The 11,817-nt window shown below is 68.8% G+C and overlaps 1 protein-coding gene across 1 annotated transcript in view; it reads left to right on the plus strand.

The window, feature by feature from the left end:
- The window catches only part of LOC141991285 (copine-9-like), a 46,222-nt gene that overhangs the window by 29,011 nt on the left and 5,394 nt on the right, over positions 1–11,817 (plus strand). Inside the window, exons 7-17 of the mRNA XM_074959597.1 lie at positions 3,960–4,023; positions 4,353–4,456; positions 4,579–4,683; positions 5,326–5,367; positions 6,157–6,232; positions 6,589–6,642; positions 7,886–7,947; positions 8,529–8,575; positions 9,753–9,934; positions 10,374–10,501; positions 10,981–11,083. Coding sequence (XP_074815698.1) covers positions 3,960–4,023; positions 4,353–4,456; positions 4,579–4,683; positions 5,326–5,367; positions 6,157–6,232; positions 6,589–6,642; positions 7,886–7,947; positions 8,529–8,575; positions 9,753–9,934; positions 10,374–10,501; positions 10,981–11,083 — 967 coding nt within the window. The remainder of the gene's footprint in view (positions 1–3,959; positions 4,024–4,352; positions 4,457–4,578; positions 4,684–5,325; positions 5,368–6,156; positions 6,233–6,588; positions 6,643–7,885; positions 7,948–8,528; positions 8,576–9,752; positions 9,935–10,373; positions 10,502–10,980; positions 11,084–11,817) is intronic.

Consider the following 11,817-nt stretch of genomic DNA (forward strand, 5'->3'; position numbering starts at 1 on the left):
CCCAGCCAGTCAGTCCCCCGTCCCCCACATACTGCCCCCCAGCCAGCCACTCCCCCCATCCCCCACATACTGCCCCCAGCCAGCCACGCCCCCTGTCCCCCACATACTGTCCCCCAGCCAGCCAGTCCCCCCATCCCCCACATACTGCCCCCCAGCCAGCCAGTCCCCCCGTCCCCCACATACTGCCCCCCAGCCAGCCACTCCCCCCATCCCCCACATACTGCCCCCAGCCAGCCACGCCCCCGTCCCCCACATACTGCCCCCAGCCAGCCAGCCAGTCCCCCCCGTCCCCCACATACTGCCCCCAGCCAGCCAGCCAGTCCCCCCATCCCCCACATACTGCCCCCAGCCAGCCAGTCACCCCCGTCCCCCACATACTGCCCCCAGCCAGCCAGCCAGTCCCCCCCGTCCCCCACGTACTGCCCCCCAGCCAGCCAGTCCCCCCGTCCCCCACGTACTGCCCCCAGCCAGCCAGTCCCCCCCGTCTCCCACGTACTGCCCCAGCCAGCCAGTCCCCCCAGTCCCCGACATACTGCCCCCCAGCCAGCCAGTCCCCCCGTCCCCCACATACTGCCCCCAGCCAGCCACGCCCCCCGTCCCCCACGTACTGCCCCCAGCCAGCCAGTCCCCCCGTCCCCCACGTACTGCCCCCAGCCAGCCAGCCAGTCCCCCCCGTCCCCCCACATACTGCCCCCAGCCAGCCACGCCCCCCGTCCCCCACATACTGCACCCCAGCCAGCCAGCCAGTCCCCCCGTCCCCCACATACTGCCCCCAGCCAGCCACGCCCCCCGTCCCCCACATACTGCACCCAGCCAGCCAGCCAGTCCCCCCGGTCCCCCACGTACTGCCCCCAGCCAGCCAGTCCCCCCGTCCCCCACATACTGCACCCAGCCAGCCAGCCAGTCCCCCCGTCCCCCTCGTACTGCCCCCAGCCAGCCACGCCCCCCGTCCCCCACATACTGCACCCAGCCAGCCAGCCAGTCCCCCGTCCCCCACATACTGCCCCCCAGCCAGCCAGTCCCCCCGACCCCCACATACTGCCCCCCAGCCAGCCAGTCCCCCCGTCCCCCACGTACTGCCCCCAGCCAGCCAGTCCCCCCTTTCCCCCACGTACTGCCCCCAGCCAGCCAGTCCCCCCGTCCCCCACGTACTGCCCCCAGCCAGCCAGTCCCCCCGTCCCCCACGTACTGCCCCCAGCCAGCCAGTCCCCCCGTCCCCCACGTACTGCCCCCCAGCCAGCCAGTCCCCCTCTCCCCCACGTACTGCCCCCAGCCAGCCAGTCCCCCCCGTCCCCCACGTACTGCCCCCAGCCAGCCAGTCCCCCCCGCCCCCCACGTACTGCCCCCAGCCAGCCAGTCCCCCGTCCCCCACGTACTGCCCCAGCCAGCCAGTCCCCCCCGTCCCCCACGTACTGCCCCCCAGCCAGCCAATCCCCCCCGTCCCCCACGTACTGCCCCCAGTCAGCCAGTCCCCCGTCCCCCACGTACTGCCCCCAGCCAGCCAGTCCCCCCGTCCCCCACGTACTGCCCCCAGCCAGCCAGTCCCCCCCGTCGCCCACATACTATCTCCCCTAGAGCCAGCCAGGCCCTGCCGTGGAGCCAGGTCAGAGCCAGTGTCCCCCAGAGGGGAAAGGCCCCTGAGCCCGCCAGGCCCATGCCAGGGTGCACATGGGGGGCTGGGTCTGGGCAGGCCTTTCATGGAGCCTGGAGCAGCAGGGCCAGCTGCACTCAGACACAGGCCCAGGAAGGAAGTGAGACAACTTCTTCAGGGGTTAGCTGGGGGAGGCTGGGCTGAGGGGGGGACCCCCAACAACGTCCCGCAGCCCCAGGGACCATCCTGCCCTGCCCCCAGGGCTCCTGGCCCTGCCTGCTGGCAGAAAGGCGGCTTGGAGGGGCAGCCAGTCCCCATGGGCTCAGTTCCCTGTGGGGGTTGCAGCTCCCCGAGGGAAGGGGTCCCCGCGGCCAGCAGAGCACGTGCTCTCCCTCCTGAGGGCAGTGGGGATGTGCCAAGCAAACCCGCCCTGAAATCTGCAGGCCCTGGCGCAGGGGGCCGTGACCCGGCTCAGGCTCAGGCCCTGGTGCCCAGGGGAGGGTGTGCAAGCTGCACACAGTGCAAGGAGCTGCGCAGTCTGGCTCTGCCGAGCCTGGCCGGGGGCGGCCGGCCACACTCCAGCTCCTCCCAGGGACAGTGTGGCTGGGAAGTGCGCAGCGTAGAGGGCCCAGGGAGACACCAGCGCCCGCTGCCTGCTGCCCCACATGAGCCATGGCTCCCGCTGCAGCCAGCAGCCGCCTAGCAGTGCGGGCGAGCGACGGCAGGGCCCTGGGCTCCGAGGTCAGCGATTCCTCAGCACCACCGTCTTCCCAGCCAGCCAGCATCCCGCCCGCCACCCACCACACCTGTCGCTGTGTCAGCTCCCCCGCAGCCAGCGCCCCCTGCTGGGAGCCCCCCACATCTGGTGCCTGCCCTGCACCCCCTGCTGGGAGCCCCCCCACATCCGGTGCCTGCCCCGTCCCCCCCCACAGCACCCCCTGCTGGGAGCCCCCCCACATCCGGTGCCTGCCCTGCACCCCCTGCTGGGAGCCCCCCCACATCCGGTGCCTGCCCAGCCCCCCCCACAGCACCCCCTGCTGGGAGCCCCCCACATCTGGTGCCTGCCCTCCCCCCCCCAGCGCCCCCTGCTGGGAGCCCCCCACATCTGGTGCCTGCCCTGCACCCCCTGCTGGGAGCCCCCCCACATCCCCCACATACTGCCCCCAGCCAGCCCCCCCACATCCCCCACATACTGCCCCCAGCCAGCCAGTCCCCCCGTCCCCCACGTACTGCCCCCAGCCAGCCAGTCCCCCATCCCCCACATACTGCCCCCCAGCCAGTATGTGGGGATGGGAGCCCCCCCCACATCCGGTGCCTGCCCAGCCCCCCCCACAGCACCCCCTGCTGGGAGCCCCCCACATCTGGTGCCTGCCCTCCCCCCCCCAGCGCCCCCTGCTGGGAGCCCCCCACATCTGTGCCTGCCCTGCACCCCCTGCTGGGAGCCCCCCCACATCCGGTGCCTGCCCCGCCCCCCAGCGCCCCCTGCTGGGAGCCCCCCACATCTGGTGCCTGCCCTGCACCCCCTGCTGGGAGCCCCCCCACATCCGGTGCCTGCCCGTCCCCCCCCCACAGCACCCCCTGCTGGGAGCCCCCCCACATCCGGTGCCTGCCCAGCCCCCCCACAGCACCCCCTGCTGGGAGCCCCCCACATCTGGTGCCTGCCCTCCCCCCCCCAGTGCCCCCTGCTGGGAGCCCCCCCACATCCGGTGCCTGCCCTGCCCCCCAGCGCCCCCGGCTGGGAGCCTCCCCACATCCGGTGCCTGCCCCGTCCCCCCCCCACAACACCCCCTGCTGGGAGCCCCCCCACATCCGGTGCCTGCCCCGTCCCCCCCCCACAGCACCCCCTGCTGGGAGCCCCCCCACATCCGGTGCCTGCCCTGCACCCCCTGCTGGGAGCCCCCCCCACATCCGGTGCCTGCCCAGCCCCCCCCCCACAGCACCCCCTGCTGGGAGCCCCCCACATCTGGTGCCTGCCCTCCCCCCCCAGCGCCCCCTGCTGGGAGCCCCCCCCACATCCGGTGCCTGCCCTGCCCCCCTCAGTACCCCCTGCTGGGAGCCCCCCCACATCCGGTGCCTGCCCTGCCCCCCCCCCAGCACCGCCTGCTGGGAGCCCCCCCACATCCGGTGCCTGCCCTGCCCCCCCAGCGCCCCCGCTGGGAGCTTCCCCCCCCCCGCCATCACCCTGCCCTGCCCCCACAGCCCCCCTGCTGGGAGAGTGCTCTGCTCTGGCCATTGGCTTTGGGCCCTTCAGTGGGCTGAAATGGGGCAGACAGGACGTGGTGGGGAGAGCAGCCAAACCCCTTGCAGCCGCGCCCTGGGCTGCCTGCCGTCCACTCCTGCCGGCCTAACGGGGTGTTTCTTGTCCCAGGGGGGTCCCAGGGAAGAAGTGTGGGACCATCCTGCTGTCAGCTGAGGAGCTCAGCAACTGCCGGGTGAGTGCGTCTCCGCTGGCCTGGCCACGCTGCCCACGCTCCGGGCTGGCTGCGGGACCCACGGGACGCCCAGGGGCGCTGGTGGCAGGGGAGGGCTGAGGCATGTGTACCTGGGGGGCTGTGCTGGGGGGGCCGAAGGGGTGTGTGTGTGGAGAAGGCATGGGGCTGGGTGGGGCGCCGCTCTCCCAGGTCAGTGGGCTGGCCCAGGTCGGGTAGGGTCTGCCCTACAGGCTCTGAACAAGCCGCCTGCCCGCGTCGGCAGCTGCCCCTCGCCACGCACCCCCTGCCTGGATCCTGACCCCCGCCCTGACGGAGTCCGTTTCTTTCAGGACATTGTCACCATGCAGCTCTGCGCCAACAAGCTGGACAAGAAGGACTTCTTCGGGAAATCCGACCCCTTCCTCGTCTTCTACCGCAGCAACGAGGATGGCACGTACGTTTGGGGCCGTGTGACGCCCCACTCTGCACGGGCGGGCGCCCAGCGGGGGGCAGCTGGGGTGGGCTCCTGCCTGCTAGTGCCTGCCCTCAGACCCACTTCTCTGGTGCCGCCTCCAGGTTCACAATTTGCCACAAGACAGAAGTGGTGAAAAACACACTCAACCCAGTGTGGCAGCCGTTCTCCATCCCCGTGCGAGCCTTGTGCAACGGGGACTATGACAGGTCAGGAGCCAGACACGTGTCCCTGTCCCGCCACGGGGGGCTGCAAGCACAGAGCCAGAGCGAGCAGATCCCAGACACGCAAACTCCCTGGCCCAGCAGGCCCTGTGGGGAGGGGCAGCTCTCTGAGCCAGTCCTGTGGGGGCAGGAGGGGCAGCTCTCTGGCATGGCTTGGCCTGGGGGAGGAGGGGAGCGGGGAGCAGGGCCAAAGCGGGGGAGGAGATGGGGAAGCGGGGCCCCGGGGGCAGGGATGGGGGAGTGGAGCCCCAGCGGGGTGGCAGGGATGAGGGAGCGGGGCCCTGGGGGTGAGGACAGGGGAGTGGATCCCTGGTGGAGGCGGGGATGGGGGAGCAGGGCCCCAGCAGAGGAGTGGGGAGGGGATGCAGGAGCGGGGGGCCCAGGAGTGGGGACGGGGGAGTGGGGGCCCAGTGGGGGCGGGGATGGGGGAGCAGGGCCCCAGCAGGGGAACGGGGACAGGGATAAAGGAGCAGGGCCCCAGCAGGGGAACGGGGGCGGGGATGGGGGAGCAGGGCCCCAGCAGGGGAAAGGGGGCGGGGATGGGGGAGCATGGGGTGCCAGGCCCCGTGGGGCTCTCCGGGCCCATCCTGGGTGCTTGCTAACCTGCTACCCGCACTTGTATTTCAGGACGGTGAAGATAGACGTGTACGACTGGGACCGGGATGGAAGGTGGGATCAGGCTGCTAGCAGCCCGGGGGCAGGCGGGGCCATGTCCAGCCACGGCCTGGCCTTAGGCCTGATCCCTGGGCCTGCCCTGGCCAGAACCCCCTCCCCCTCGCTCTCCCTGGGCTCACCCTGGGCTGTACCCATGCCACTGCTCTCCTGGCCACCCTGCAGCCGGCGGATCTCCTCCGCCGGCCTCCATGCTCTGGGCTCAAGGAGCCAGTCCCTGAGTCTGTCCAGAGCCAGCGGGAGCAGCCTTTGGCCTGGCTGGGTTCCTGCCCCTACCTGCTGGGCCTCACCTCTCCGCCCTGCTGGGGCTGCCTGCTGGAAGGCTCCTGTGTCTGGGCCCCAGGGCTGCCCCTTCTCTCATCCTCCAGCCACCCCCTTTCTGCCCTGCCTCTGAGGGAGCAAGGGCTAGTGGGCACTGGGCTGGGAGCCAGGACTCCTGGGTTCTATCCCAGTCCTGGGAGTGGAGTGGGGTCTTGTGGGTTGGAGTCGGGGGGGTGGGGCTGGGAGCCAGGACTCCTGGGTTCTATCTCTGGTTCTGGGAGGGGAGTGGGGTCTAGTGGGTTGGATCGGGGGGGTGGGGCTGGGAGCCAGGACTCCTGGGTTCTCTCTCTGGTTCTGGGAGGGGAGTGGGGTTGAGAGGTCAGAGCAGGGGGCTGTCTCGCAGGCTCTGCCCATGGTGTGCCAGGTTTTAGTGGCCGAGGCCCCCCATGCCCTCTCCCCCCACGACAGGCTGAGTGAGTATCTGTGCTGCCCACTGCCACCTGCCTTGTGCTCTCTGCCCCACAGCCACGATTTCATCGGGGAGTTTGCCACAAGCTACCGGGAGCTTTCCCGCGCTCAGAGCCAGTTCACTGTCTATGAGGTGAGGCCTGCTGCTGCCCAGCTCTCCTGGTTCCCCCATGCCTGGCTCAGCCCCACTGGAGCTGGGGGCCTGGGCCAGCTCTGGGGCATGGAGGAGTTCTCCCAGTGGGCAGCTCTGGGCTGGCGGGCGTTTGCCGGTTCGGGTGACTTTCGCGGGGGCCTCATTCTTGTGGAGTTCGCTGCAGGGTTAGAATCCAGGCGAGATTCTGGGCTCAGGAATTTAACTCACAGAGTATGATGGCCGGGGTGGGGGGGTGCTGGTGGCCAGGGGGGCTGGCAGCCGGAGGGGGGCTGTCAGGAACAGCCGGGGGAGGTGCTGATGTTGGGGTCCCTGAACTGTTCCTCTGCTTCCATCAGGTGTTAAATCCAAAGAAGAAATGCAAGAAGAAGAAATACATCAACTCCGGAACAGTGCGTGAAACCTGCCGGGGCCCCTGAGGGAATGTGCCCCCACCCCCCCGTGACCAGGCAGTGCCCCCGGCTCCCTCTTTGCCCCCTGCCCCCTTGGTGATGCACCCCACAGCTCCCTTCCTTCAGCTCCGACTAGCCCTGCGCCTGCCCTGCAGCCTCAGTCTGTCCTGGGGGGGACAGAAGAGAGGTTTCTCCAGCTCTCTCTCCCTGCGAAGTGGGGGAGGATTTCTTTGGGGGGGTCTCTGGGGAGACAGAGGGTATTTGGGGGGTCTCTATGTGGAGGGGCAGAGGTCTGTTGGGGGGTCTGTCCTGGGGAGAGCGGGGCTGTTGTGGGGTGTCTCTGGTGGGGGTCTCTGACATTCTGTTTCCAGTAAGTGTCTCTAGATGTCTCTCTAGGGGCCTGTCTCTGGGGAGAGGGGGGCCCTGTCTTGGGGGGTTTGGCTCTGGGGAGAGGGGGGCCCTGTCTTAGGGGTCTGACCCTGGGAGGGCCTGTCTCAGTGGGGTCTGACACTGGGGGGACCTGTCTTGGGGGGCCTGTGTCACTGAGTGTGGGAGAGTCAGGGCCCTGCACCCCCCACTTCCTGCGATTCACCATGACTCTCAGCCAGCCAGTAGAACAGAAGGTTTATTAGCCGACAGGAACACAGTCCCAAACAGAGCTTGTAGGTACAGAGAACAGGACCCCTCAGTCAGGTCCCTCTTGGGGGGTCGGGGGAGCCCAGACCTGGGTTCTGGGCCTCCCACCATCTCCCCAGCCAACTGCAAATTGAAACCCCCTCCAGCAGCCTCACCCAGCCACCCCCCCGCCCCTCCTCCAGCCTTTGTCCAGTTTCCTGGGCAGAAGGTGTCACCTGGCCCCGACCCCCTCCTGGCTCAGGTGACAGGCTCAGGTATCTCCCCGCAGTGAAGTCACCCCCTGACATCCCACCACCATCTCGTACCAATGCAGATAGGAACCAGTAAAAGTGCCACGCAGCATTCCCGGGTAACACTCCCTACTCCCTCACAGCCTGGCTCTGGGGAGAGGGGGGCCCCATCTCAGGGGTCTGACTCTGGGTGGGCCTATCTCAGCGGGGTCTGACTCTGGGGAGAAGGGGGGTCTGTCTTGGGGGGGGCTCTGTCTCGGGGGTCTTTCTGGGGGGACCTGTCTCGGTGGTCTGTGTCTGTGGGGGGGGTCTGTCTTGGGGGTCAGTGGGGAGAGGGGGACCTGTCTCAGGGGTCTCTGACGTTCTGTCTCCGCCAGGTGACCCTTCTTTCCTTCGCCGTGGAGTCCGAGTTCACCTTTGTGGATTACATCCGAGGCGGGTGAGCGGGTGCCCAGGGCCCCCCCCGCATGTCCCCCCAGGCAGTTCTGTTCAAACCTCTGCACTCCTCAGCCCCTTTGGGGTTTGTTCCTCACCCTGCGCCCCCCATTCCACATGGGCTGCATCTGCCCACTCTGCCACCATGGCCCTGGCCCAGCCTCCCGCGCGAAGACCCAAGGGAGTCGTGCACCCACTGCTGGCAGCAGCCCCTGTGCCGGGGAGACGGGCCCTGGCCTCTGAGGGGGCAGGGGACAGCGGGAGGTGGGAAGAGCTGGTAGAGAGCAGGAGAGGGAACCGATGCTGCTGGAGTTGCGGGGAGGGGTGGCAGGGGTCTGCAGGGGCTGGGAAGGGGAGGCTGGTGTGAGGGGAGTTTGGGGGAGCAGGTTTGGGGGATGGGAGGGTGGTGGGGTAGGGGTAGGGGATCTGGGAATGTGTTGGGGGGCTGGGGAAGCAGGGCAGGGGGAGGGGAGCTGGGAACGCGTCATTGGGGGGCTGGGGGAGCGGGGTGGGGGGAGGGGAGCTGGGAATGCGTCGTTGGGGGCTGGGGGAGCGCTCTCTCACTCTCCCCTCCTGCCCTCGCAGGACACAGCTGAATTTCACGGTCGCCATCGATTTCACGGCCTCCAACGGTGAGTGCTGCTTGCACGGGCTGGGCCCAGGTGCCTCCCACGGGAACCGAGGGACAGCTCAGCCCTGGGTCGCCCCCGAGCTCCTTCCTCCTCCACCCTTCTCACGGCAAGGGCCTGGGGGTCCTGCCTCCAGGGAGCTGCTCTCCAGCCCATTCTCGCCCCAGTCCCAGCTACCCGCCCCCCAGACTCTGGGGGCCTGCCACAGGGTTCCTTCAAACGGGGGTCAGACGGGCAAGGTGATGGGGTGTCACGGAGTCCCCGGGCGATGCTCTGGAACTGCTCCCCATGAAGCCAGGCAGGACTCTGGGGAAGTCTCCTCTCGGGGAGCAGCCTGTCTGCAGGACACACAGCTCACCCGGCTTCCACCTTCCTGGGTCTGACCTCGGAGCATTCAGCATCCCCTGCCCCTCCGTGCGCTTCCCACCGCAAGTCCGCTCATGCGGGGCTCCTGGGGAAGCCAGAGGGTCCTGCCCCCCAACTCTGCAGACAGACGTGACTCTCAGCCAGCCGGGGAAACAGAGGTTTATTAGACGACAGGAACATGGTCTAACACAGAGCTTGTAGGTGCAGAGAACAGGACCCCTCAGTCAGGTCCGTCTTGGGGGGCAGGAGGCGAGAGCCTCCTCTGGCCTCCCTCCATTTCCCCAGCCAGCTCCAAACTGAAACTCTCCCGCCCCTCCTCTGGCCTTTGTCTCTTTCCCGGGCCAGGAGGCCACCTGGTCTCTTTGTTCTCCAACCCCTTCAGTAGGCCCCTTTGCAGAGGAGGGGCCCAGGCCATCAGTCGCCAGGAGACAGGGTGTCGGCCATTCTCTGTGCAGACACCATCACACTGGCCCTCTAGGGCTCTGCACCAATCACACCCCCTTATCCCCCCACCTAGAGACTTAAGAAATGCCATGGGGAAACTGAGGCACCCACACAGTATTCAGAGAAAACATTAAGAACATTCCCACTTCGTCACATGGGGGTCCTGGGAAGAGGGGGCTGGGGAGGATATGGGGGCAGAGGGCAGGGTGGGCATAGGGACCCTGTGGGAGGCAGGGACGGGAGGGCCTGAAGAAGATGGGGGGAGGGAGGAGCCCGGGGTGGATGGGGTAGGAGCGAGGGGCCCAGGGCGGATGGGGCAGGACCGGGGAGCACAGCTCAGGCTGAGGTGGGTGCTGTGTGTGCCCGGCAGGGGTCCCGTCGCAGCCCACCTCCCTGCACTACATGAGCCCATACCAGCTGAGCGCCTACGCCATGGCACTGAAGGCCGTCGGCGAGATCATCCAGGACTACGACAGCGACAAGCTCTTCCCCGCGTACGGCTTTGGTGCCAAGGTCCCACCTGACGGCAGCATTTCCCATCAGTTCCCCCTGGTAGGAGGCAGTGCCAGGGCCTCTGCCAGCCCCACACCCAGGGCTAGGGGCGCTCCACAGGGCCCCCAGGACCAGGTGGGATGGGAGGCGACTCCCAGCAGTGGTGTTGCCCTGGGTCCTGACTGCTGCTCCCACCATGCAGGCCGGGCCGGGGCAGATGGGGCAGCATGGGGCATTTTGGAATGGGATAGGGCAGCACGCAGGAGGGCAGGCTCCAGGGAACCCCGCTAGGCCTTCACGCTCTGCTCCGGCCCTGGGAATGGGCTGGCGATCCCATGGGTCTGTCCTGGCTGATCCGCTGGCTGCAGGCTCCTGTGGGGAGAGCCCTCTGGGTGCAGAGCTCTGGAGAGGGCCCAGCCCTATGGCTGTCTCCGGCGCGTGCACACCCAGGGACTTGCCCAGCGCTGAGCTCAGCCTTCCCGGCTTTCTCCCCTGCTAGAACAGCGAGGTGGAGAACCCGAGCTGTGTGGGGATCGATGGCGTCCTGGAGTCCTACTTCCAGAGCCTGCGCACGGTGCAGCTGTACGGGCCCACCAACTTTGCCCCTGTCATCAACCAGGTGGCCCGGTGAGTGGGGCAGAGGCTGGGCCACGGGCACACAGGGAGGGTGCCCTCCTGTGCCCCAGAGCACTGCAGCCTGGCGCTGGCTGCAGGGGGTGGGGTGGAGGCTCCGGCTCAGAGCTCGGGGCCCGGCGCTGGCTGTGGGGGGGTGTCTCGGCTCAGAGCTCGGGGCCTGGCACTGGCTGTGGGGCAGGGGGCCACTCAGAGCTTGGGGCCCAGCAGCTGGTGGGATAGGCCAGGAAGCAGCAGGCATGGCCGGGCCTGAGAGCTGAGCTCCAGGGCTGGGCTGAGCAGGCATTTGAGGAGCCGTGGGCTCTGTGGGGCTGTGGCTGGGCACCCTGAGGGGCAGCCAGGCGGCGCAGCCCCCAGCATGGCCCCAAGGAGCCACGCCTGGCTGGCGGAGAAAGGGGGAAGTTCTAGCAAACCACCCCGTGGGGGGCAGAGTGGGGCTGGCACGAGTCCCCTGCCTCTGCATTGTGCCCTAGCTCGGCTGCCCAGGTGACAGACGGATCTCAGTACTACATCCTGCTCATCGTCACTGATGGCGTCATCTCCGACATGCTCCAGACCAAGGAGGCCATCGTCAACGTGAGTGGGGTGGGCGGGGGCAGGGGCAGTGCGGGGGGGGTGCGGGGGAGCCCGGTCCCGCTGCAGACAAGGGAGCCCGCGTAGGGGAGCCGGGCTGGAGCCAGCATCTGGTGGTTTGGCTCGGCGCCCTCCCATGGGCCTGGGTCTCCCAAGCTCAGCGCTGCCCAGGGTGGCAGAGTCTCGCTCATGTGAGGCTGGTCTGACCTGGCCCCCCCTCACCCGATCCCTATACAGTATCACCCCCCAGGCGGCTCCTGTGTGCTATTGCCCCCACCCCCATTCCCTCCCCCTGGGCGGCTCCTGCATGCTATCCCACCCCCCCCCCGGGCTGGCCACTCCCCATTCCCTCCCCCCCGGGCAGCTCCTGCATGCTATTCCCGCCCTGGCCCCCGCACGCTATCCCCCACCCCATTCCCTCCCCCCCAGCCATCCCCTGCGCGCTATTTCCACCGGCCGTCCCCCTGCACGCTATTACCCCCCCAGCCCCATTCCCTCCCCCTGGGAGGCTCCTGCATGCTATCCCACCCCCCCCCCCCGGGCTGGCCACTCCCCATTCCCTCCCCCCCCGGGCAGCTCCTGCATGCTATTCCCACCCTGGCCTCCCCGCACACTATTCCCGCCCACCCCCAGCCGTTCCCCGCTTGCTATTCCCCCCCCGCGCGCTATTTCCACCTGCCCCCATCTGCACCCTGCACGCTATTCCCCCCGCCCTCCACACACTATTCCTTCCCCAG

This window comes from Natator depressus, chromosome 7 (genome assembly GCF_965152275.1).
Source record: "Natator depressus isolate rNatDep1 chromosome 7, rNatDep2.hap1, whole genome shotgun sequence".
Taxonomy (NCBI): Eukaryota; Metazoa; Chordata; order Testudines; family Cheloniidae; genus Natator; species Natator depressus.